Source organism: Caretta caretta, chromosome 25 (genome assembly GCF_965140235.1).
Source record: "Caretta caretta isolate rCarCar2 chromosome 25, rCarCar1.hap1, whole genome shotgun sequence".
Classification (NCBI taxonomy): Eukaryota; Metazoa; Chordata; order Testudines; family Cheloniidae; genus Caretta; species Caretta caretta.
Window position 1 is genome coordinate 19,659,735 of NC_134230.1, and position 26,063 is coordinate 19,685,797.

Here is a 26,063-nt window from a genome sequence, read left to right on the forward strand (position 1 = left end):
ATGCTATTAGTCTATACAACCAACTGTACAGTCTTTGGAAGTCTCCTTATCACACTTATGTACTGCCAAAAGGCTATCTCTGGTGGTCCCAGCATCACTCTGTGAGAGCAGGGAGCTGTTCACAGCTGAACAGCACATGCCAGTTAGGAATTCTGAGGCCTCACTAATGGGATCATCTCCAGGACTTCCTAGGCTAGGGCACAAAGATACCAAATGGAATGAGGCAGTGAATTGGAAAACGAATCCCTCGGGAATGGGGCTGCATTTCACTCCCTGCTAATTCCTGCAGTGTTAACCCTTTGGTGTAAGGTGTGTCCCAGATCAGTGTCAGGCAATTAATATCCCCTTATTATGCAACCTATTATAGATTCATTTTCATACATAATTACACCTGACAGTTAAAGACACTGGATCTAGGAATGTATGTATTGTTAGCCTATGTCCTGCACTTTGGGAAACTATTCACTTCCTTATCTTCACAGATGCTGGAACTAGGGGGGCTGCTGCACCCCATGCCTTAAAGCGATTTCCATCATATACAGGATTTATAGTTTGGTTCAATGGCACTCAGCACCCTCACTATAAAAATTGTACTTATGTTGTGAAACTTGATTTTCTATACAATTTGGTGTTTGGAGGCCAGTTGGTATCAAAAGCAGAATTTAGCATTAGCTCGTGCAAAGGAAGCAATGTAACATTCTCTGCAGCCACTACAGGTAGTGCACTTTTACAGAGGAAATATTTTGCTCAAAATTTCTGTTTTGTTTAAATTAATCTTAAGAGCGGCTTGCTCTACTGTCACAAAAATAACCATTTTGTTCTGGACTGTAATAACTGCTTCATTATTGTTACACTTGCAAAGCAATGCCCAGAGCACCAAAACTCACAGAAAATGGAAGTGAGGTTGCTGAAGTCGACTGAGTGACCGAAGCAGCCTACAGGGATCTTCACCCTGCCAGGGAAGTCCTTTTATGCTCTTGATGATTTGGTCATGCAAGTCACTAAACGATCCACAGCCAGACAAAGACAGCCATGAGGGAGAAAACAAGGAGATAAAAAGGAAGTCCCATCACCCAGTATGTTCTAAACAGCAGGTCCATCCAAGGCTACTTTACCCTAAACATGAACATTTCTGGAAGAGAAAGTGCTGGCGTGACATATCAATAAGTGCCTCCATGTTTTAAATATCAGGGTCAAGTGTCAAGTTATTTTCTAGGCCTAGTGTCCATTTGATGCACGCTTTTGGGTCATCAATTCTGAATGCACTGAGGATCACAGCTTTTCACCAATAGAAGTCAACACAGTCAACAAGTCCTTAATGCGATGTCCAAGGAAAACTCTGCAAACAAATAGCTAGGAGCAAAATGACCCAAAAGTGGGAATTCCTCCCTTGTAGAGAAATACAATTTTAAATAGCTTAACATGTGCAAAGAAGCTATTCTGTGTGCTATTTGAATGGTCTTTAGAGACAATATTTGAGACTTTTTTGCACTTAATCTAGCAATAAATATAAATATTTCTTTGAATAGCTTCAATATGTCTGAATGTTACAGTATGTCTGCTTAGCACAATCTCATGAAGAAGTAGACCAGAAAGCTAGATGTTGCAGGATTACTTGAAACTGCATCAAAGTGAAGTTTTACTTCTCCCATTTCCAGTTGAAGTTATTTTTTTAAACTCATGTTTAGCTTTTAAAAGTCAGCCTGGGATGGTCTCTAATTAGTGGTTCAATCAATCAGTTTAACCATGCACCATGCTTGGGAGTGTCACATCTTGGCAAAAAACTTACCTTCTTTACTTTCCAGAGAGGCACAAACCAAAAATATAACAGAAGTGTAAGAAGTCACTTCTGACCATAAAATGCCATCGCCATTCTAAGCTGCTCAGTGAAGCAGCACCAACCATTTTTTAAAAAGGTATTCATTCATTGTCTCTAGTTCCTTTGGCAGTTCTTTTTAAGAAAGCTGTTAATTTTTTTTTCATTAAACTATCTAAAGGAAATGAGTGACACATGGCTGATAAGTTTTATTGGCCTACTAAGAGTTCAGTGTGGACTTCACTTGCGCTTGGCTGAAAGTGTCCAATTTGCTATGAACCAGTTATTTTAGGATGTGTAACACTCTCTGAGGCTTGATTTCTGCCCTGACCATGCTCAGAAGGTGCATCTGCCCAGGAATGTGCCTCCCTGGTCTCCAACTACAAAGTCTTCTCACTTCTACTTACTTCTTGCTTTCATAAAAAGCAATGATGTCTTCAAAAGCATTTATATCGAAATCCTCAGAGCAATCAAATGAGAAATCAAGCACTGAGCAGCTGCAAAAGGAACATAGAATCATAGAATATCAGGGTTGGAAGGGACCTCAGGAGGTCATCTAGTCCAACCCCCTGCTCAAAGCAGGACCAATCCCCAATTAAATCATCCCAGCCAGGGCTTTGTCAAGCCTGACCTTAAAAACTTCTAAGGAAGGAGATTCTACCACCTCCCTAGGTAGCGCATTCCAGTGTTTCACCACCCTCCTAGTGAAAAAGTTTTTCCTAATATCCAACCTAAACCTCCCCCACTGCAACTTGAGACCATTACTCCTTGTCCTGTCCTCTTCTACCACTGAGAATAGTCTAGAACCATCCTCTCTGGAACCACCTCTCAGGTAGTTGAAAGCAGCTATCAAATCCCCCCTCATTCTTCTCTTCTGCAGACTAAACAATCCCAGTTCCCTCAGCCTCTCCTCATAAGTCATGTGTTCCAGACCCCTAATCATTTTTGTTGCCCTTCGCTGGACTCTCTCCAATTTATCCACATCCTTCTTGTGGTGTGGGGCCCAAAACTGGACACAGTACTCCAGATGAGGCCTCACCAATGTCGAATAGAGGGGGACGATCACGTCCCTCGATCTGCTCGCTATGCCCCTACTTATACATCCCAAAATGCCATTGGCCTTCTTGGCAACAAGGGCACACTGCTGACTCATATCCAGCTTCTCGTCCACTGTCACCCCTAGGTCCTTTTCCGCAGAACTGCTGCCTAGCCATTCGGTCCCTAGTCTGTAGCTGTGCATTGGGTTCTTCCGTCCTAAGTGCAGGACCCTGCACTTATCCTTATTGAACCTCATCAGATTTCTTTTGACCCAATCCTCCAATTTGTCTAGGTCCCTCTGTATCCTATCCCTGCCCTCCAGCGTATCTACCACTCCTCCCAGTTTAGTATCATCCGCAAATTTGCTGAGAGTGCAATCCACACCATCCTCCAGATCATTTATGAAGTTATTGAACAAAACCGGCCCCAGGACCGACTCCTGGGGCACTCCACTTGACACCGGCTGCCAACTAGACATGGAGCCATTAATCACTACCCATTGAGCCCGACAATCTAGCCAACTTTCTACCCTTATAGTGCATTCATCCAGCCCATACTTCTTTAACTTGCTGTCAAGAATACTGTGGGAGACAGTGTCAAAAGCTTTGCTAAAGTCAAGAAACAATACATCCACTGCTTTCCCTTCATCCACAGAACCATGTATAGAACCTAAATATTGTATGGAAAGGTAAATATGCAGAGACAGAGGAATGATCAGAACTAGCTCTGTAAGGAATCTGCTCTGTAAGGAATCTCCCTGCTCCCAACCACTGCATTTTCAGTGATCACTGCCATACTCCTAGAAATAAAGGCTACAAAAGTATGGGGACTTGTATGGATTCTTCAGTTTTCAGGGTCCAACAGCACAGGAAAGAATGTACAACATAGAAAGCAACATACAGTAATTACAGATGGAGAGTTTAGAAACTTAGTGGTAAGGCTAGGTTCAGAGTTTACATCAGTGATATTTGGTAGCACTGTTTCTTATTTAACAACCAGCTGGAGCATCTCCTTAAAAAGACTTTATAAACAATTCTTTCTTACACGCAGACAGATCTTTATTTTCCTTCCTTTCTTCAGAGCATTTCAAGTAAAGTAGAATATATGCGTTTATCTGCTCCTTATTTCCATCTGAAAAAAGACTTTTCTGGTATCCCAGCCAGAGGCTGGGAAATTGGATTATATCTGGATTAATACTTCAAATTGGGAACAAGTAGGAAAAGTGGATATGTTCCAGAAAGCAAAATCTTAAAATTCCATAGCAGTAACAGAATGAGAGAAAGTTGACACAGAAGTGATATCTAGACAAGAGAGAGCATATAGACAGCTCCAGTTTTCTTCACAGTGTACTTTTGCATCACATCGGTATCCTATGCTGCCAAATCCCTGGGTCAAGGACTGTCTTATTTAGATATTTCTATAGTACCTAGTACAAGAGGACCCTAATCCTTAATTGAGGCCTCTAGGCACTACTGTAACACAAATAATTAGACTGCATGCTCAGAGGTGCAGGGACTGCATCTTCCACAGTGTCTGGAAAGTGGCTAGCAAATGGAGGGTGCTACTGTGTATAAGTAACAAAACTCATCTAGGTTCCCTGCCCAACACCTTGGATCTTGTTTACTGAATCCTTCACAACAAGGCAACGTTCCCTCTGTTCCTTTTCTCCATGCTGCTCTCTATGCATGAAGCTACAGTAGAACCTCAGCATTACGCACACATGGGGGAAATGGAGGTAGGTTGTAACTCTGAAATGTTCGTAACTCTGAACACAACGTTATAGTTGTTCTTTCAAAAGTTTACATCTGAACATTGACTTAATACAGCTTTGAAACTTTACTATGCAGAAGAAAAATTCTGATTTTAACAATCTTAATTTAAATGACATTTAAATGAAACAAGCAAAGAAACAGTTTCTTTATCTTATGAAATCTTTTTTTCTAAACTTCCCTTTATTTTTTCTGTTTTTAACGGTCTAGTTTACGTTTAACACAGTACTGTACTGGCGCTTTTTTTTGGCTTGTTTTTCCCGTCTCTTGCTGCTGTGTACATCCACTACCAAATGAAGTGTGTGGTTGACCGGTTGGTTTGTAACTCTGGTGTTCACAACTCGGAGGTTCTACCGTAATTCCCAATGACAGCACAGCATCCTCCCCACTGTCCTCTTCCAAATCCCTCCTAAACCCCACTTCTTCCACAGGCCCACGCACATTCATTCAACGTTATTCAGGCATCCTTGGCCTCTGAACATTTTAGAAGAGGGGTAATTAAAGATAGATATTCCAAGTGAACAGCTTATTCTGAGTCTCTCATCGCAATTTATACAGCCTAAGCATACTAAGTAGAGAGCAATTATGCCTCATCTAGCGAATCTCCTATTTTTTGTACTACTTCCTATTAATAAAAACAACAACTGGAAGAACTCAACACAATTGCCAAGATACTGAAAAAATAAATGAATTGTCAACCAAGCGTGTGGATAGCGGTGACAACATGGCCTGGCAGTGTAGGGCCCTTCCCCACAGGGCAAATTAACTCTTCCCTACTATCCTTAGGATACTGCCCATTGTTCTGTGTAAATGGCTCTGATTTAGAGGCCAAGCATATGTTTCTCACCGATAAACTTTTTCAACTGGTGTGTTTGCTCTCTGGAGTTCTCCCAGAGGAACCCGGGGTCCGTGACGCACCACACCTGTTGTGGAAAGTAAAGGACAGCGCTTGTTAATTTTGACAAATTTATTCACACAATGGAACATACAGCATTTCAATCACAACTGCAGAAATATACCTGAGGGTCTAAAGTTTTGCTTCAACTACAGCTGGCAAACTCATCTATTCAAAAAACTCTTAAGACTGAGTATTAATATTAAAGATGAAACAATCTAGTTTATAAAACTGGGATCTCAGTGGGGGCTTGGGAAGCCTGACAAAATGCCATTAAATAATCAGTGACAGGCAGACAATACCTGCTATGCATTAGAATTGCCTGCATCACAACTAGCTTTACAAAATATTTTATCATATTTCACACACTGTTTCTAAAGCATGCACTGGTGGCAACAGGCTTTCATGCTGGGTGTAGCCATAACACAGGGCTTAAAGGCAGGAATTCCTGACTTCTGAACTCAGGTATAACAACATCTATGCCCTTCTTGGCCTTGGACAAATTATTTAAACTGTAGGACACAGTTGCCCCTTCAGCATTAAGCTTTAATACTTTCTATCCTACAGATGTAAATCCGTTAGATCTATTGATATAAAGAACAGCAACTGCTTGTATTTAAAAATATTTCCAGAGTGGTTTCTGTGTGCTCAGTACCTGCAGTTTTCTGGGCTCTTTGACGTCCTGCTTCTGCGAAGACAGCCATCGCTCTAATTGCTGCCCGCAGAATAGCCCAGCGGAACACAGCCACTGGGTCCATTCCTATCAGCTCCCGAATGTAGGCACTGTCACTACTTCGCAGCAAAGCAACAATATCCGGTCTCATGTAATCCATGTTCTTCTCTCGGAAATCCTGCAGAACAGAATCACCAGGCCCGAAACAGTATATCAGAAAGGGTTCCTATGGAACTATGTTTGATTAAGGGGATATGTCAGCCTGAATAATTCTTAACATGGTCTTGGTCTTCACTCCAAGACTTTCACAAAAAAACTAATCTAAGTCTAGTGACACACCAAGTCTAACCCAGACCCAACAAGTTTTCTGTTTATACTGAATTGTAGGATAGGAAAGGGAAAAGGAAAGGAAAGGGCCTTTGGTGACTATTCAAAATCTACCACATACCTTTATCTGATATTTAACTTTCCCGGCAAAGTGCCGGATGATAAAAGCAGGTTCCTTCACTGGTGTCCCAACAAAGAATTTATTCTCCTCATGCTGCTGCTTGAACTTTGCAAGTAGGGTCTGGCTGGTGGCATGTGGGAAGCTAAGGACATAAAGTAGGAAACAGAGTGGGAAATATCAGCTTCTTGCACTCCAAGTATGAATGAAGGTAAGCCTGCTCATACAGAGAGGTGTGAGCTGGTACAAGTCCGAGATGTCACTAGCAGTGACAAACTGGATAACTATGCCCTATACAGGGGTAAGCAGCTTATAATCCCCGCTTTGGCACTTAGAGAGCTGAGTTACAGAGTTAACTTTTAAGCAGAAAGCAGTCCACAACAAAGCAGAATATTTAGAAACATCTATTGTACATATAGTTATTTCACACCCCCCTTCCGTTATCAAGCTTTGTAACAACTGGTACTAAGTAGCTATGTCTTACAGCACTTTCATAATTACATTCCACAGCCATGTGCTTCATACTAGCTCCATAATTACACAGTGAAAACTCCAAGTTTCGTTTACAGCAGCACTCAAGAACATCAACATACTGGCGTAATTTCTCAGAAAGGAATCTGATTTAGCTGTACACTGTACATACAAAGATCCCTCCCTCCCCTTAATTTGTTATCTACCATAACCATTAACTTCATCTATTTATAACCTTTTCCCTTATGACACACACAGCAAGTCTTGAGGAAGAAACTTGATACTTACTTGCTTTCTTCATCTAGCAGATAGAAGAGGCCAGTGGGCTTCTTGCTGATTAAGTGAATGCAGGTCACGTTATCTGTATAGTCAATATTGTGCCAAGCGATCCCTTCACTTTGATACTCCTCCTGTGCAACTCAAGAAAATTTCCATATCACCACAGCAGCCTGTCAAGCCCTGCTAACTAAACACGCATCCCACATCAGGGCTTCCTTAGATAGATACTGCCAGGTTCCAAGTTTGTTAGTTCATACAGGGGCAGTCAGAACCAGAAAAAAAAATTCACTTATAGATACTAAAGCATAGATTCTCTAAATAAAATATTAATTAATCTCTGTATGGTAAACTCCGTAAGCCAGGCAGACCAGGCCTACAAAACAGTGGGGAGTGAGACATGGAACCCATTTCTCTAAGGGCGATGGCGGATATGTCTTGCCTTCGGTAAGCATTGCCTTGGTTCAGAAGATTTGGAGTTTTGATTGATAAAGTTGTGCAAAGTACACCTCCACACGGTTTTGTGCCAAACAACCTTGCAGTCGCAGCTCCACAACCAGCTTTTCTTTATGCTGTGAAAGCCAGAGGCAAATTGGTTCGGAGATAATACACTTACAATTCTGAGTAACGTATTTACACCCCGGTGAAAAACAGAACCACATGTTTAAAAAGAGAGAAGCAGCAGAATGTGAAGTGGAGGTGCTTTCTACATGATGGATGTTAGAAAATGCATCCTTTCAATTGGGTGGAACTAAATCTGTCCAATTTATCTACTCTGTGATTTATATGCACAATACACTACAAAAAATGATATTTAAGTTCTATGAACAAGTCCCTACTCAAAAAAAGATATGCAAAGAATCCCCGAAGGAACCCATGCAGACAGAGATACAAGAAATGAATTACTTAAGGATTAAGGCTGTTTGGGAAAACAGAATTAGAAAAACAAAAACAGCATATAGCTATTTACTCTGGTTAGTCTGGATAACAATGCCTGTCCTAAATTATGATGCTGCTGGCTCTCTGCTGTGTTTACTTACGTTTGGGCAACTTTTTCCTTTACTTTTTTGCTTAAAGCTGTTTACACACTGTTCATAAGATACATAATACAGAGCAATTTATCCCTCATGCAGATTGACAATAGGACAAATTATTTTGTCATGATCTAGAAAAGTTTTTGTTTTTTGTTTTTTTCTAAAGCCAGCAGCAAGAAAACAAAGAAACAACAAGCCTAAGCCTAGGGACACAAGACCAGATTGTAATCTCGAATGCTGCACCACACAAAACACGTAAAATCAAATACCATGCACACACAAAGTGTACTAGCTGATTTTACAGGACACACAGCATGTAATTGATATGTATCCATGCATTAAGTACATTCTCTAACAACCATCAGGAGGGGGAAGCAATGAGAAATACTGAATATTTTAAATACTGAATGTGTTAATGAGGACATTTAAAATGAGGAACAGAACAGAACAGAAGATGCAGCGTACCTTATTATTGGATGCTATTTCTGTTTCTGTGCTCTAGAGATTTCACAACTGAAAGATTAATAATTTTTGGTTCCAGACCCAGAACCAGTTAAAGCCAGAGCACAGAAAGATAAATCTCTATTATCCCATTGAGCAAACAAATGAGACTTCTCTCAAGCACTTTACTGCAGTTAAATACAAGTTAATAAAGAAACTGGACCCACAGGGAGACAGCTGGCTAGCCCCCTTTTATATAGTTAGCTTCTGAAGTCACAGGAATTGAGGAAACACCTGTACAGAGACTTCTTGCCAGCCAAGTTGTTACAGAAAGGTTAAAGACACAGAAAAGTTTACATTCTCTGTGGTAACCATAAAACACCCTCTTGCTTATACATAGTCTGGTTTACTATTATTGTATATGGCTTTTGTTCTATGTTTATTCAGAGCCTAGCACTGCGGGTGGGGGAAGGGTCCTGGTCCATGACTAGGGCTCCTACCTGCTATGGTAATAATAATGGCTTTTAATGCCTTCACATCTACATGCAATGTAAACAAATTATGGACATGCTGAGAAACATCACTTTGAATCTCCTCATTCTTATTCTCTCAGAATATCGGCCAGATTTTTTTTACATTTACCAGGTACCTCGTATTTAATAAAAATATGCCAGTGCATACATGTGAATCCAGTACCATAAAATAAATGCACATTGTGTGACTCCAGTGCCATATGCCCCAGAATGGTAATTTCACCCTATATGCACAAACCCAAAAGCATGACCCACCTATTTTAACTTGGATTAAGACTAATTCACTACAGGATACCCCAGGTACAAGCACCTAAATCAAAGTATTTATGAACGGATGAAATAATTTGAAACGAACCTCAACTGCTTTGCCAAACCTTTCCAAACTAATTCCCTTTTTGGCTACAGGAAGTTGATGAAGTTTCAGTCCCAAAATTTGTAATTTAGTTTCATTGTTATCTTGTGCTCGCCTCATCTATGTTGTATTCTGGTGTTGTAGCCCATCTTCTATTTAGACTGAGCTCTTGGAGGCCGCAGCTGTCTGTTGTGCATGTACAGTGCCTGGTACAATGGGACCCTGGTACCCAAATGGGGCCTCTACCAGAATACAAACACACTCCACAAAATAAACTAGGACCTGAAACAGGATTTTTAACTAAATAGTTTCACAACTATAATGTTACAGCGTAAGCTTTTTGGAAAGGGGATACTTTTAATTTTCTGCAGTGGTTAGGTGCTTTATAAAGCAAGACATATCAATACGTGAATAAAAGGGTTTATTATCCCATCCTTAAACTTTTGCTGGGAGATCATTCCTTCAACATGCGCTTTCTTACCTGTTCTAATTTGAAAATGTGTTGATTGAAGTAATACTGAAGCTGCTCATTTGCATAATTTATGCAGAACTGTTCAAAACTGTTGGTTTCAAAATCTTCAAATCCAAATATATCGAGCACACCAATGGACAAGCACTAAGAAAATGATACAGAAATCCTGTTAGGTAGGCCATCGTGAAAGTGAGCTAATCATACAATTACAGTCGTGGTTGTTGACCATGCACTAAGCATGAGTAATAGTGTCTATTCCAATATGACTGACATGTTTAAAATTTTAACGAACACTTTTCAAGATGATAGAAGATCGTTGCCTTTATGACACCTATGTTGAAATCCCAGCTCTAGTGAAGTCATTGAGAATATTACCACTAACTTCAACTGGGCCAGGATTTCACTCCAGATATTTGAGCCTACTGTCTTATTGGGTGATCTTTGGTAGCGTTATGTGCACAAGTGCAATAGCTGAGTTTAGAGGGTATTATTTCTGGTGAAGAACTTACTGTAACAGATTCTTCCATATCCTTCTTATTAAGAAGCGCATGATTAATTCGCAGAACAATCCAGTCAAACAGGGCACTGTACAGTGACTTTGCCATTGAATCACGAGCTGTTATAGCCTGCAGATAAAAAACAGTTCATTAAGTTGGCCTGAAATATGAGGACTTTCCTACAGTGGTGCAGTGTCAGAAAAAATAAGATTACTCCACTGTTGAACCTTTCTCTGGCACAGTATAAGGGCTTTCAGTGCCCTAGCTTTGGTTTAATTTGTTTTTATTTTAACATTCATTTGTATAGACTCACTAAATGTATAATATATAACTTTTTCCACGAGCTGACAATGGGATTTTGGCCATGTCTATTAAAAATATGTATTTAAGTGAATAAAGTAAAAATCCCACACCAATCCAACAACATGATATTCACATGTTATTCACAGCTCAGATGTAATCAGGGGCTATTTTCTCGTTAGTGATTTTAAAGAGTAAGAAAAGCCCAAGACAACTGTTCGAGCATTTTTACCAACAGATTCACAATGCAGGTCAGCTATAGGTAAATGGCCAAGTTCCTTCTTCTAATGCCTTTAGACACTCACCTCACTGAGACTATATGGCAGGATAAGTTTGTCATTAGCAGTCACCGTTTTTCTTTTTGTCAGTACTTCCACTAAAATTTCTCGTTTGACCTTCACACAAAAAGCAAGAAAAACAAGAGTTACTGACAACCTTAAATGTTAGCTACCTGACCAACAGCAATATGGTGACAGCAGTAGTTACTAATTCCTCAGATACCGAAGTCAAACCCTTAGGACAACTACAGCTGTGGTTGAATAAGTTTTACATGCAGTTAGGATTGATTTGTGTGGTGGAAAGGCCCCAGTGCTGACAAGCTAAGCTCTACTTCTCTGCTCCTGATACCGAGCTGAAGAGCTAACAGAGTAACCAGATTTTACCATTCCCATCTTTTGGGTTGTATTTTACCCCCTTTATCTCTCCCTATTCCCAAAAAAGTCACTCACAGCGTGCACATTCCTAGTCAGTATAGCAAGCTGGCTCCCTTCCCCAAGAAGATACCCCTACAATACTCCTATGCCAGTTCTGGGGCATGCTGAACTTGAGCAACAAAATGCTCCCAAAAAGTTATTGAGGCAGACCGTGACAGTGGTTTAATGTTTATGGAACACACTAATGGCAAAACTCTACCTTTAGAAGCTGAGAGAGGGTGTCCAATACTTCTGGGGGTCCCACTTCCAACCCTTCATCCCGACCTGTGGCTCTCTTCTTGTAGGTAACGTTGCCCAAGTAAAGAATAGCTGAGAGTACTGAAAAGATCCTGAAGAATAAAAACAATAGTGACTTTTTTTAAATGTTCTAATTGAAGTTAACAGGTTAATACAGCCAGAATGCATAACAGAAACACAGCCACATCTACTTGAAGAGATGTGGACAACACAACTGGCTTAGAGCAGCCCACAAAAGTAGCCCTCTACTTTCCCTGTTTTGTAATGGGCTTAGCAAAGTAAATATAGTTTTGACGTCTTACAAATTAGCACACACCACACCATTCTGTTCATAATGCATTTTTACAGCACAGATAGCAATACAGACTACTTCGCATCAATTTCCCTGCAATATATGAACACTAACCTGCTGTCTGCAGAAAGAGGCTAAACAATTCTACTTACTGTTTTTTAGTTGCTGGAAGAAAGCCAACCATCTCCATGGCTTGTTTTAATCTTTCAAAATCATGGCGCAGATCTTCCCCGTCTTCTATTTTCAAGTTATGCTACAGAAAAGCCCCACAATAATTCAGTTCACATAAACACATTGAACAACAGAGGTGCTGGCACAACTCTTATGCAAGCACTCTAATGAAGGAAGATGAACCATCCAAAGTGCAGGCCTGAAGCAACTTTTGTTTTGCTCTGGCAAAGTCCAGAATTTCGTTTATTTCAATTTTCTTACAGCCACTGCAAGACTAAGCTCTTACTTCAAATGCATACTCCGTCTTGTTTCCCCAACCACTCTCCAGCTGAATGATGCTATAAGCACAATCAACAGTCACCTGAGTCTTCAAACGGAAAGTGCAGTCTAATTACTGATATTGAGGCTGAGAACATCTCTAAAATCGTTCTACAAAGGGAATTTTATGACATGTCAATATGGTGCTCACAGGTTCGTCTTTAGGACCTGCCGAGATCTCTAATATGGGGCCCACAAAGAATCATAGAATATCAGGGTTGGAAGGGACCTCAGGAGGTCATCTAGTCCAACCCCCTGCTCAAAAGCAGGACCCATCCCCAATTAAATCATCCCAGCCAGGGCTTTGTCAAGCCTGACCTTAAAAACTTCTAAGGAAGGAGATTCCACCACCTCCCTAGGCAACGCATTCCACTGAAGCATGGACAAGTTTGGTGAGGGTTAAATCTCATCCACAGAGAGAAGAGTAATGAGTGGTTCATACCATGATTTGTGCTGTTGGTGCTCATGTTGCTGCCTAGCTAAGAAGCAATGTTTTGTCAAAAAGCCACCTTTGCCATTTGAACTAGTTTCTAGATAGAGAATCATCACAGGACACAAGAGGAAACAAATATTCTCTGCTCTGGTGTCCTTTATCACTACAACACCTCAAAGAGGGACACAGCATCTTCATCACTGAAGTTACACACAGAGTACCAACGTTTACCTGATTGAGGTAGAAATAATCTTCAGGCTGCTTGAGGTGAAATTCTTTACGTTCTTCCTCACTGACTCCAAGTAACAAATAATAAAACACATGGTAGTTCCTATAGAGTGAAACATATTTCTACTTAATGAAGATATGATATTGGTTTCTCTTTAAGCCTTACATGCTTCCAAATGGATAAAAAGGCACCTTTGCCATAATTACTACATTACATATCATTAGTGACACACACACAGTGTTTAGAAAAAAAATCCCAAGGAAGAAAATTACTCATCCTCTCATTTGTTCTTTATTATTAAAGTAATAAATAAAGAATTGTACATCTATTGTAGAGAATTTACTTAGAAAAAGTAAAAGTGCATAATCTGTTTTCCCAGAATGTACATCCAGATAAGCAGCACTGGTTCGAGAAGAAGAAACCTTTATATGAAATCTCAAAATGGCTTAAGTATTTCCTCCTTCTGGGTCCACTGTCATAAATTCATTTGTATGTAGCAGTGTCCGAGTGCACAAAGGGAAGGTGCTTAAAGGTGACTTGCAAAGGGAAAAGAACTGGGCTGGCGTCCTTTTTGTTTTTATGATGTCTGGAAAACTAGTGTCAAGAAACAGCATTTTAACTTCAACTACTAGTTAACATGTTGGATAAAGAAGGTCTTTGTACTCCCACTCCCATTATCATACAGCTCACAAGTGATCCGAGACAGTTCTTCCACCAAAACCAGGCTTGATACTACAGATATTTAAGGTAAAATAAACCCCAAACAAGCAGAGAAGTTCTCTGGAAAACCTTCAGGACTTCTATATAAGTCATAGCAGCAAAAAAAAAAAAAAAAAAAAAAAAAAAACCACAAACAAAAAACAAACCAATTTGTGAACAACTTTGTGCGGGTCACCTTTAAAACGTTTAATGTCTATTAGCTCTAAGAAATACTGGCACCATGACATGACTGAGCTAAATTTATTTTCATAACTCTAAATAATCCTTGTTATCTGACCAGGACTGGCAACCATCATGCTAGGAGTATATTTCTAGAGAGCACTGATCAGTACAGATTTAGCCAGTACTCATTCAGGTGCAGTCCAGCCTTTTGACAGCTACACAAACTGCCGATGACCTGCCTCCATGAACCAGTAATTCACCCCAAACTCTTCTCATTGTGATCTACTCTCTTGTCAGGAGAATTAGACAATTGTGGAATTTCTTTTATATCAAAAAAACTGTGCTTAGAAAGGTGAACATCACTGATTGTGGGAGACACAATCAAACAGATAAAACAAAATACGAATCTCCTCTTACCTTTCATCCTTCTCCTGAGAGACAAGGCGAGATTTTTCAAGCAGATATTTTTCAACAACAGCCCTGCAATCCCCCAAAAGAAATAAAACATGAATGGGGCAACACAGTCAAATAGAGCATCTGGATATTAGACACGAAAAAGCAACTAGCTACAAGTGAGTTTATGAAGATTTCAGATGCCCTAGAGCTCAGGGTAGAATGGCCTCGTTGTCACCTCTGCTAGCCTGAGACGAAAAAACTCAGTCATATTGTGCTGGCTTTGAGAGGATACAATGAGAATGCTTGAAATGGGCAGCTACCCTGAGGAACATTTATCTTTTTGGTGCTTTATCTTGGTAGATATGAATAGAAAAACATTAAACCAAGATTAACTGTTGCTGTAAAACCATAAATACTGTACACAACTTGATTTTACCACTAGAGCTGCTTATCACTTTAGGGACTCAAGCAAAGGCCACAACATGCAGAGAGAATATAACAGAAACACTGTTGCCAGACTTCCTGAATTTGCTGGCCCACACTGGACCACCCCACCAGCCACAGAGGGAGGCCAGAAAGCAGGGGAACTCTATGTTGGAAACTGTATGGCGAGTAAGCAACAGAACAATCTACTCTTCCACAGGGGATACAAATGGACAAAGAATGAAGCCAGAGCTGAAGTAGCCTTTTCTCATGCTGGAGACAGAAAACAAATGAATTCACATGGTACCAATCTCCTGAGTTGGGGTGACTTCATCTGTAAAGATGCCAGATTTATCCAGAATAATAATCAAAGCACTGAAACAGAGTGGAGGCTTGTTGTTCATCTCTGAAGTGTTTAAGAAACAGCAATGATATAAATAAGACTTTTCAATGGGACATTGCATTGAAACCCCAGCAACAGTTAACTGTTACAATTTCAGTACCTGGAATAACACGGACAGGTTTGCGGCATAGACCAGAACTCCTTTTTAATGTTCTAAGCTATCTCATTCCACCTCATGAAAGCAGAACCTTAATGTGTTTACAGAAATGTGTGGTGTGACGCTGCTACGTATTCTGCATACATACTACAAAGTTTACACACCAAGACAGAAACAGATTTCAGCGTATGACATTAGATGGATAATTAAGTGCAAAGACATCATATAGGAGGCAATTATTGGACAAAACCTATTACTTGTAATGAAAGATCCAGTATAACATCTAATTGTTGCTGTAGTAAATAACCTTTAATCACTTCGTACAACTGATATAAAGTTACTCCACTTTTGGATCGGAGCACTCCTAAAGAAGAACCTGCAACATTTAATGTCTATTGCAGAGTTCAAGTTCTATTTAGACACCATCATATTGATTTTTTTAATGCGTTTTGTAACTACGATGCCCCAGCTAAAATGAATCTACATTTGGGAACATTTTTTTTTTTTTTTAACCAACACACATTGAATTCTCCACTCCTCTTCAGCTACATTAAGCCCAAGTAATAGCTAATGCATGTGTACATAGTTTTAACTACCTTGTTTAGTGTCATTTTCTTCTGCACCTGTCTTTCAACTGGTGTGTGACTTCTCTAAAAAAAACAAAACTTCCTCACTTCTATTTCACTTCTCCCCAAACTCTCTTCAAATAGTAGATTTGAAACTATTTTAAATTACAACATGGAGAGGACAATGGAACAGCCACCGTTTAGCAGGAAATTAAATATACAGTGACAATCTTAAGAACTGCCACAGTGGGTCAGACCAACGGTCCATCTAGCCCAGTATCCTGTCTTCTGACAGTGGCCAATGGCAGGTGTTTCACAGGGAATGAACAGGACAGGTAATCATCAAGTGATCCATCCCGTTCCCCATTCCCAGCTTCTGGCAAACGGAGGACAGGGACACTGCAGAGCATGGTTTTGCATTCCAGCTATCCTGGCTAATAACTTCATGGAGGACAGATCCATCAATGACTATCTAGTTCTTTTTTTAACCCTGTTGTAGTCTGGGCCTTCACAACATCCCCTAGCCATGAGTTCTGCAGGTTGACTGTGCCTATTCATTTAATTTGGTGACCCCTAGTTCTTGTGTTATGAGGAGTAAACAACACTTCCTTATTTACTTTCTCCACACCAGTCATAATTTTATAGACCTCTATCATATTCCCCCCTAGTTGTCTCTTTTCCAAGCTGAAGAGTTCCACTCTTACTAATCTCTCCTCATATGGAAGCTGTTCCATACTCCTAATCATTTTTGTGGCCCTTTTCTGTACCTTTTCCAATTTTAACCAGTTACTGATCCATGAGAGGACCTTCCCTCTTATCCCATGACAGCTTACTTTGCTTAAGAGCCTTTGGTGAGCGACCCTTGTCAAATGCTTTCTGAAAATCTATGTATACTCTCTCCACTGTATCACTCTTGTTCACACGCTTGTTGACTCCCTCAAAGAATTCTAGTAGATTGGTGAGGCACGATTTCCTTTTACAAAAACATGTTGACTCTTCCCCAACAAATCATGTTCATCTATGTGTCTGACAGTTCTGTTCTTTACCATCGTTTTAACCAGTTTGCCCGGTACTGAAGTTAAGCTTACCGGCCTGTAATTGCTGGGATCGCCTCTGGAGCCTTTTAAAAATATTGACATCACATTAACTATCTACCAGTCATCTGGTACAGAAGCTGATTTAAGTGATAGGTTACATACCACAGTTAGTAGTTCTGCAATTTCACATTTGGGTTCCTTCAGAATTCTTGGATGAATACCATCTGGTCCTGGTGACTTACTGATGTTAAATTGATCAATTTGCTCTAAAACCTCCTCTAATAATACCTCAATCTGGGATAGTTCCTCAGATTTGTCACCTTAAAAAAATGGCTCAGGTGTGGGAATCTCCCTCACATGCTCATCCATGAAGACTGATGCAAATAATACATTTAGTTTCTCCGCAATAGCCTCATCTTCCTTATGTGCTCCTTTAGCATCTCGATCGTCCCCACTGGTTGTCTAGCAGGCTATTTCTGATGTACTTAAAAAAATTTTTGCTGTTACTTTTTGAATCTTTGGCTAGCCATTCTTCAAATTCTTTTTTGGCCTTCCTAATTATATTTTTACAGTTCACTTGCCAGAGTTTATGCTCCTTTCTATTTTCCTCAATAGGATTTAACTTCCATTTTTTTTTTTTTTTTTAAAGGATCCCTTTTTGCCTCTGCTTCTTTTCCTTTGTTGTTTGGACAAAATCTTAACTTGTATTAATTACATTGTTAATTGTATTACTAATTTAAACTCTTATTAAAAAGATGGCTCTGTAGGGATATATTCAAATGAAATTAATTATCTTGACCAATGTGGCCTAGCAGACAGAGCACTGGACTGACTCAGCACATCTGGCCCTACTTCCAGCTCTGCCAGTAGCATACTGGGTAAGCTTGGGCAAGCCACTTCCTCTGTGTGCACCTCAGCAAACTGGGGATGAGACGGATACTGACCTCTGACCTACTGAGGAAAAGTACTAGGTATTGTTTTTACGTGGGCTATGAAAAATCCAAACAAAATTAAGTTATGTATCTTTGAAATCACCACCCACAGAAACAGATCATTCACATATGTGGAATGCTTAAATGAAAAGCTATTTCAGACTCTATCAAGTCTGCACAAAACTTTAAGAACATACAGTTTATCTCCGGAAAGAACTTCATGCCATACTTACCCTCGGACAATACCATTCTCCAAATAGTTGACTTGAATGAATTTTCCAAAACGACTGGAGTTGTTGTTATGTGCTGTTTTTGCATTTCCGAAAGCCTGTAACAAAGAACAGGGTGAGTCTATATTTTCATCAGTGAAACAGAGTAAGCTGGTACATAGCTTCCACTGTTCATTGTTTATCCAACTACTGGTTGGCACTAAACACCCAAAATCCTAATGAAAGAGCAAGATGCATGTGCTATAAGAATGAACAGTTGCTAAGACTCCTTTCTTATTTGTTATATATCAGTACATTTTGCTCAGATGATATTTCAGGATTTGAGGAAGGGGACACTTAAATTTATTAGAAATTACTTTAATATAGAACACGAACAGCCAAGATTAAAAAAAGCTTAACAAAGGAAACCACAGTTAAAACAGCCTGAATTCATTAGAAAGCAAGTATGACCTTAGAGAAGGATCTTGTATAGGGGAAGAAAGCTGCAACTACCAAGGAAGTACCTCTCCGTAGTCAAAACCACAAAGTGAGCAAGCTTCCTGTTTCCAAAAATGAATCCCACCCTCTATGTTACAAAGTAATTTCATATTTTCTCTTTAAAGACAAAGCAAAAGTCTGTTTTGCAAAGTTAGCCTATTTGAATTCTGAGGGTTAATCAAACTAATCTTGTATGAAAAAACGGAAGTTCACAGATATGGCTTTTGTTAGCAGAAATTCATCTTGGAATTGCTCTCAGAGTGAACTGGTCCTTTCAACATTTTTTCAACTAATGAGTGAATTTTAGGTTCATTAGTATTTGTCATGAAGAGACTTGCATTAGCAGCTTTCAGGAGTAGATTTCAGTCTGACAGTCTAAAATCTCTCTCCAGAGAAACAATAATTAGCTGCTAGAATTTGTTTCCTCTTTTCTCACTTTAATGAATAACTTTCCCCAGAGTCAGAGAAGGATGGAAGAGGAACAACAAATACTGTAGCCATGACACTAAAGACAGCAGATCTCTACCTCCAATGCCTCTAACACAGGAGTTCTCAAACTTCACTGCACCACAACCCCCTTCTGAGACCCAAAATTATTACATGACCCCAGATGGGGGGACCGAAGCCTGAACCTGCTCAAGCCCCACGGCCCTGGGTGGGGGAAGATGTAGCCCAAGGGCTTCAGCCCCAGACAAGAGGCCTGTAACCTGAGCCCTGCCACCCAGGGCTGAAGCTCTTGGGCTTCGGCCCTGGGGCTCAGGCTTCAGCCATGGGACCGAGCAAGTCTAAGCTAGCCCTGGTGACCCCATTAAAACAGGGTCACAACCCACTCTGGGGTCCTGACCCACAGTTTGACACAATGACATGTCTGTTCAGCTTGGCATGCCCCATCCGCAGGGTTCCAATTTAAATGTCATTAACCCACCTACTCAAGCTCTGCCTGTATTGCTGTTACAGATCATAGATCAATTTTGGCCTAGAACCATTTGAACAACCTTCCCTCTGTGGGCCAGTTTATGGACCCGACAGCAGCACATTTACTTGACCTTGATAGCCAGACTTTCAGTTTGAAATATTTCAGCAGCAATTTTATTGCCTTTAGCCTCAGGGGAGTTAAGATATAAAATGTGAGAATACCAGCCTGCCTTCAATTAATTTTCTGCCATACACTTCACGGGGTTTCATCCCTCTCACTGGACTCTACGGAAAACTCCTGACTGGCAGCCCTCCTACAGTAGCCTGGTGGAAGAGCCAAAGGGTTAATTTAGGAGTAGCTGAGAGCAGGAAGCTAGGGATGGTCATTTGGAGATGAGCTTTCTGGAGTGGGGGTTCCTGGGATGAGCAATGTGTATATGGAATGAGCAGGTGGAAAGGATGTGTATGAAAGGTGTGTGGAATAGATATGGTGCACATGGAATGGGTGAATCTGAGAGCCGAATGAGTGGCTATATCTATGAAAAGTAGTGGATGAGTGGGTGCAGAATTAGAGGCTGCACAACTGAAAGGAAGTAGATGCAGAAAGAATTTTGTCTGTGGAATGCATGTGTAATGAGTTGGGATAAAGTGAAAGAGGGTGTGTCATATGTGTGGAGTGGGTAATTAGGATAAATAGGCAATATGTATTTACAGATATATGTACTTTATGCAAATTAATGTAAATGACCACACATTTATTTAAAAAGGAATCTGCTAGGTTTTGTCTCCAAGAGTTGGAAGGTATTGACTCCCTTTTGTTGTAACTGCCACACAATGTTAAGACTTTAAGATGCATTCCGTGCCAGGCAGTCTCTCTGTGGAATCTATACCCTAGAAGTGCCCATGGATTTCATGATTATTCAGGTTATGATGGCTCTGGGATGCATAGTCTGCCAAAAAAATAGGAGGTTACATACTGTAACTGGAGGTTCTTCAAGATGTGTGATCCCTATCCGTATTCCACACAAGTGGAATAAACTAGGGACCATCACTTGAAGAAGAAGGATGTGTTTCTGTGTTTTAATGGAGTGCACCAAATCTGAAGATACCAACAGCCCCAGCACAGGAAGAAATCATTACTGAAACCTCTGTTATCCTATACTTAAAGTTGTAAGTTGGGAATTCTTAACAGGAACACTTGCTGCGACTTAATAGACAGCACTGAAAACTGTTTAATGTTGCCATATCTCTAACATTTAATTGTGACTTTTTAAAATGTTTATCATTTTGTATTAAATCTTAATAAAGATCCTTTATACATTTCTTAAAAATAGCCAGAAGTCAAGACAAAAATCAAACCAAAGGTATTATAGCGGAGGTATATTTAAGGGGATCTTGTCACTTGATTAAAATGCACACAGAAATGACCTCGTGCAGTCAGTGTGGAAAGGCAGCAGTTTAGAAAATATTACACCTCCAAGTGTGAACTTTATCTGCAGAAAGTTCTGCCACAAGCATTTCTCATGCAAACTTCAAGCAGCATCAGTTATGAATTCCCAGATGAAATTTGTTTCCTAATACAACAAATCCATGGAATGATTTCACCGAAAGGCCATGTATGACAGCACCCTGAAAATGACAGCCATAAACAAACCATTGGGACAGTTATGGCGTAAGCATCAATAGTGGCGCATTGCATCAATGCTAATCATGCTGTTTCGTTTGCAGTTCTCATTGGAATCCATACTTGTACTAGAGTACACTATACTGTTGCAGTTGCACTGTCCCACACTTCAGCACAGATCCCTGAAACAGTCTCTTCTGAGAAGATTTCTATGGTTTTCTGCTAGCTTTCTGAGAACAAACTAAGGCATTTGAACACACATGTTCAAGGACACATTTTCAGGATTGCAGTCAATGAATGTTTACATCCTTGTACATTTCATATTACACACCAGTGACTAGGATACTGTGCATTAGCTATGGATTTGATTACTGCTTTGCTTTTGTTATATCACCAGCATTCCTTAATGTATTCTTGTAACTACCACCTAACAAGTAATTCTCAATGTTATCTCTTTGATTTTACTCCACTCACAGGCATGGATCTCTGAGGGAACACGCAGATAACTCATTTTGGATATGTCTGGTATATTCAGAAAACCCTGGTTGATTAATCAATTTTATAGTTAATGGAACTGATGCCAATCCATAAATAGGAATTCCTGTGACATCAGAACAATGAACAATCCATGACACAAGAAGTTAAATCTGCCCCTCTCCACCAGGTATTGGCTTAGCTATGGCTTTCAAGAGAATGTCACAAATTACCTCTCATTTAGAGTAAAAAAAAAAAAAAATCAGCAGTATTAAACCTCACCAAACTGCAAACGAGGGAAGACCCCCTGTAAAGGATTCGTAGACCTACTCTGCAAAGAATCAACTACATGCAAAAAATTGGTCTTAAGGCTGTCAGTTTGCCACCTACTAAAAAATCCACAGTGTACTAGGTTTGCCCAAGTATAATCTATTTACAAGCAAGCAGACATCCTGGAGTTAATTAATAAGAAATCCCATAAGCCTTGTTTGCTAAAAGACTTTTTACTTATTACTCATGCAAGCAATGCATATGATTTAAAAAACTATCCAATGGCTCAGATGACCTCACCTCTGGTATTTAGTCTAAGCACATAGCAAATTCTCAAAAGATGATGTAAAATATATCTGTTTTATATACTCTTTGAAATGTGTTTACTGGTTTTGTCTCATTGTCAATTACACCCATTACTCCCTTTTACATATTCCAAATAGCTAAAAATTTCAAAATACTGAGTAATGTTTGACCTTGCACCCAAATCAGAAGCAAATACCACTTCAGCATGTTTTTTACCCCTTACGTCATAGTGCTCTATATCATAGAGAACAGGACTGAGCATTATTTACTGTATAATTTGGTGAGGTTACTAAAAACAAAAAGTTACATTTTCCTCTTAAAACCAGCTAGGCTGAACAATGTTTTAACAGGATTTACAGGTGCAAGCTACACCAAATTAAGCCAGGTCTAAATTAATTTAAGAGGGTCCACACACAAAGTTTCATCAATTTATCAAAGTCTATTTTTTTAATAATCACACCTTTAGTTAAAATAGTGCAATTTTGTGTGTGGACAAGGCCTAAATAAGTTTTAATTCACAGGTTTAGTTATTTCTGTGCAAGTCTGTGTGTGGACACACTTCTTTCGGAATAAAAGTATCCATACAGACTCGCACTGAAATAAGGTGTGTGAATTAATGCCAATTTAATTATTTCAGTGCAAGTTTGTGTGCAGACCCCAGGTAACTGAAAATAAGGGTCTGTAAAGGAAAACAATCCCTGCTCACAAAACCCCCCTGAAGTGAAAGTAACAAGAAAGGAAACCGAGACAGTCATAAAGTAGACACTGTGGTTGGCTATTAAAGCACATTTAATGAGGACTTGTAGAACCACAAAGGAACACACCGAGTCCCCAGATTGCCTTATAAAGATCATTGGCCACAACTACAAAAGTGAGAAATATTATGACACAACTGAAGACTGCATTGGGAGAGGATTGTGTATAGGCATAAAGCACTGGTTCGTGAACCCAACATTTACAATATGGTAACTCCTAGAGGCCTTAACCTGGTCAGGGTCCCGTTGTGTGAGGCACTGCACATACAGATAAAACAAAGACAGTGCAAGCCTAGAGCTCAAAATGTAGAATTATGAGAAGACAACTAGAGGATAAACAGAGATTTTGGGGTGGGGTGAGGAACATGCAGAAACACTTCCACAGTCAGAGAATCACAACAGTTCTACAATTCCATTCGGAGCCCCTGCGTATGTAAGGACCAAAGCCAGAATTAGGTCCACGGTGTCCATTTCTAATTATAGAACTGTCTAGTTTTATGGGATTATGCATATTTATTAATTACTATCAAGAGTGAACTAGTTTCTTTACTCTGGGAGATAAAGCAACCCAGTGAATCAAGCTCACCATAGTTGGATCCAGTGCTTGACAGACATCCACACCCAACTAGCAAACAGGAGTGGCAAACGGGAGTTTTGCGAGGAAGTTCTCCAGGTGAAGGAGAAGTGACTAGGTGACCTTTAGGGTGAGTTTGCTGTCCGCTGTGTGCCTGCTTGAAAGAAATGTATAATGTGGTCTGTTGGGAAGTGGTGGGGGCCTGTATGCTGAGCCTAGCATAGTTTCCTAAGGAGCTCTATCCTTTTATCCTAATCCCTTTAGAATCCCTTAACAAGAGAGTGGGTCTAACTCAGGGAGAACGAGCATTTAAAATGCCAGCTAGTAAGCAACTAGAAAAGCGAGTGAACTGGAGAAGCAAGTGGGGGACTTAAGAGAGGGAGAAAGAGAGCTAGATATACCTAAAAATATTCTCTAAACTTAGGCTAATAACTCCCTCACACACAGGGCAAAAACACACACACACACACAGACCAAACACACACAAAAGACCCTGCAGGAGTAAAAACAGTGCAGGCAGAAGTCCAGCAGCAGGGTGGGAGGTAGAATGCGTATCATTTTATTGCACTGAATGCAGCACGTCTGATTACCTACCTTGTGGGCTGAAGGCATGTGTGTGCATTTGGTGCAAGCAGCTTATGGCCCTCAGAGACCAAGTATGGGCTCTTGAGACCAGGGTGGGTGAACTGCAGGAGCTAAGGCATGCAGAGAGGTACATACATGAGACTTTCCGAGACAACAGACCAGCCCCACCCCCAATCTGACAGCCACCACTCTGGTGAGGAGGATGAAAGTCTCAGGGCAGGATAACATTAAGATGGAACCATCCTGTAGTTGGGGCCCTCCTTCCACATGATGTCATGGTATCATCTTACACTGAGCATACCTCTCCAGGGAAGGGGACTCCAGTTATTAGGAAGAGACAGGTAAAAGTACTGTGAAATTTGATTATTAGAAATATCTATATTTGGTTTTGTAATGACCAGGAGAACTGCATGGAGAATGGCCTGCTGGGTGCAAAGGTTGTGGACCTCTTGAGATATCTAGACAGATGTATGTACAGTGCTGGGGAGGAGCTGGTGGTCGTGGTACTTGTAGGTACCAATGGCATAGGTAAAGAAGGAGATAGCTCCTGGAGGCCAAATTTACGCTGCCAAGGAACAGATTAAAGTCCGGGACCTCGATGGTAGCGTTCTCTGAAATGCTGCCAGTTCCACACACGAGGCCAGTTAGAAAGGCAGAACTGCAGGGTCTCACCGAGTACATGAGACAACGACATTTGGAGGAGGGATTTAGGTTTATTAGGAACTGAAGAATGTTTTAGGACAGGAGGAGCCTATACAGGAAGGATGAGCTCCACCTACACCAAAATGGAACAAGATCGCTGGCATGTAAAATTAAAAACAGTGTCGAAGAGTTTTTAAGCTAAGGGCTGAGGGAAAGCTGGCAGGAGCATAGGAGCACACGGTTTGGACAGAGACATCCCTCAGGGGAGGATTTATTAATGGGGATACTCTATATCCTAGTAAAGAGGAGGGGACAGAGGTTGACAAAGCATAGTTAGAAACTGAAGAGAAAGAGTCAAATAAAATAAAGAGTCCTATCCAATTGCATCACACAGACAACTAAATATTGACAAATTTTATAAGTGCTTGTATACAAAAGCAAGAAGTCTAAATATTAAGGTGGGTGAACTGCAGTGCCTGGCATTAAATGAAGATATTGATCTAACAAACATCACAGAAACCGTGTGTAACAATGAGAATCACTGGGACACAGTAATACCAGGGGGAAAAATAGATGGGAACGACAGAGCAGATTGCACTAGTAGTGTAGTGGCACTATATGTAAAAAAAAAAAAAAAAAAGCATAGAGTCAAATATATTAAAAAGTCTTAAATGAATGAAACTGTATCATAAACCCTTTACAGATACACTATTCAAGCATGGAATTTCTGAGTATAGCAATAATAATACACTACTGACAACCTGACCAGGATGGTCATGACCTTCTCGTAAACTAGGGAAACACAACCTAGGTGGAGCTACTACAAGGTGGGTTCAGTAGTTGTAAAACCCTTTCCAGAGAGTAGTTAACAGTGGTTCGCTGTCAAGCTGGAAGCGCATATTGAGTGGGGTACTGCAGGTCTCGGTCCTGGGTCCAGTTCTGTCCAATATTTTCATCACTGATTTAGATAATGGCATAGAGAGTATACTTACAGAGTTTGCGAATGATAAAAAGCTGGGAGGGGTTGCAAATGCTTTGGAGGATAGGATTAAAATTCAAAATGATCTGGA

The 26,063-nt window shown here is 40.2% G+C and overlaps 1 protein-coding gene across 12 annotated transcripts in view; it reads right to left on the reverse strand.

Annotated features, from left to right (window-relative positions):
• The window catches only part of MYO9B (myosin IXB), a 77,689-nt gene that overhangs the window by 26,889 nt on the left and 24,737 nt on the right, over positions 1 to 26,063 (reverse strand). For 7 of the 12 annotated variants that reach the window (XR_007353976.2, XM_048831318.2, XM_048831313.2 and 4 more), the window contains 14 exons: positions 18,375 to 18,469; positions 14,705 to 14,767; positions 13,408 to 13,507; positions 12,407 to 12,507; positions 11,925 to 12,054; positions 11,318 to 11,407; positions 10,725 to 10,841; positions 10,225 to 10,359; positions 7,396 to 7,517; positions 6,640 to 6,781; positions 6,174 to 6,369; positions 5,471 to 5,546; positions 2,224 to 2,313; positions 888 to 1,001 (listed from right to left, as the gene is read on the reverse strand). Coding sequence is in view for 11 of the 12 variants with exons in the window: in XM_048831318.2 (XP_048687275.2) it covers positions 888 to 1,001; positions 2,224 to 2,313; positions 5,471 to 5,546; positions 6,174 to 6,369; positions 6,640 to 6,781; positions 7,396 to 7,517; positions 10,225 to 10,359; positions 10,725 to 10,841; positions 11,318 to 11,407; positions 11,925 to 12,054; positions 12,407 to 12,507; positions 13,408 to 13,507; positions 14,705 to 14,767; positions 18,375 to 18,469 (1,571 nt within the window). In the remaining variant the exon portion in view is untranslated. The remainder of the gene's footprint in view (positions 1 to 887; positions 1,002 to 2,223; positions 2,314 to 5,470; positions 5,547 to 6,173; positions 6,370 to 6,639; positions 6,782 to 7,395; positions 7,518 to 10,224; positions 10,360 to 10,724; positions 10,842 to 11,317; positions 11,408 to 11,924; positions 12,055 to 12,406; positions 12,508 to 13,407; positions 13,508 to 14,704; positions 14,768 to 18,374; positions 18,470 to 26,063) is intronic. The other 5 variants (XM_048831314.2, XM_048831316.2, XM_048831321.2 and 2 more) reach the window with 3 other exon arrangements.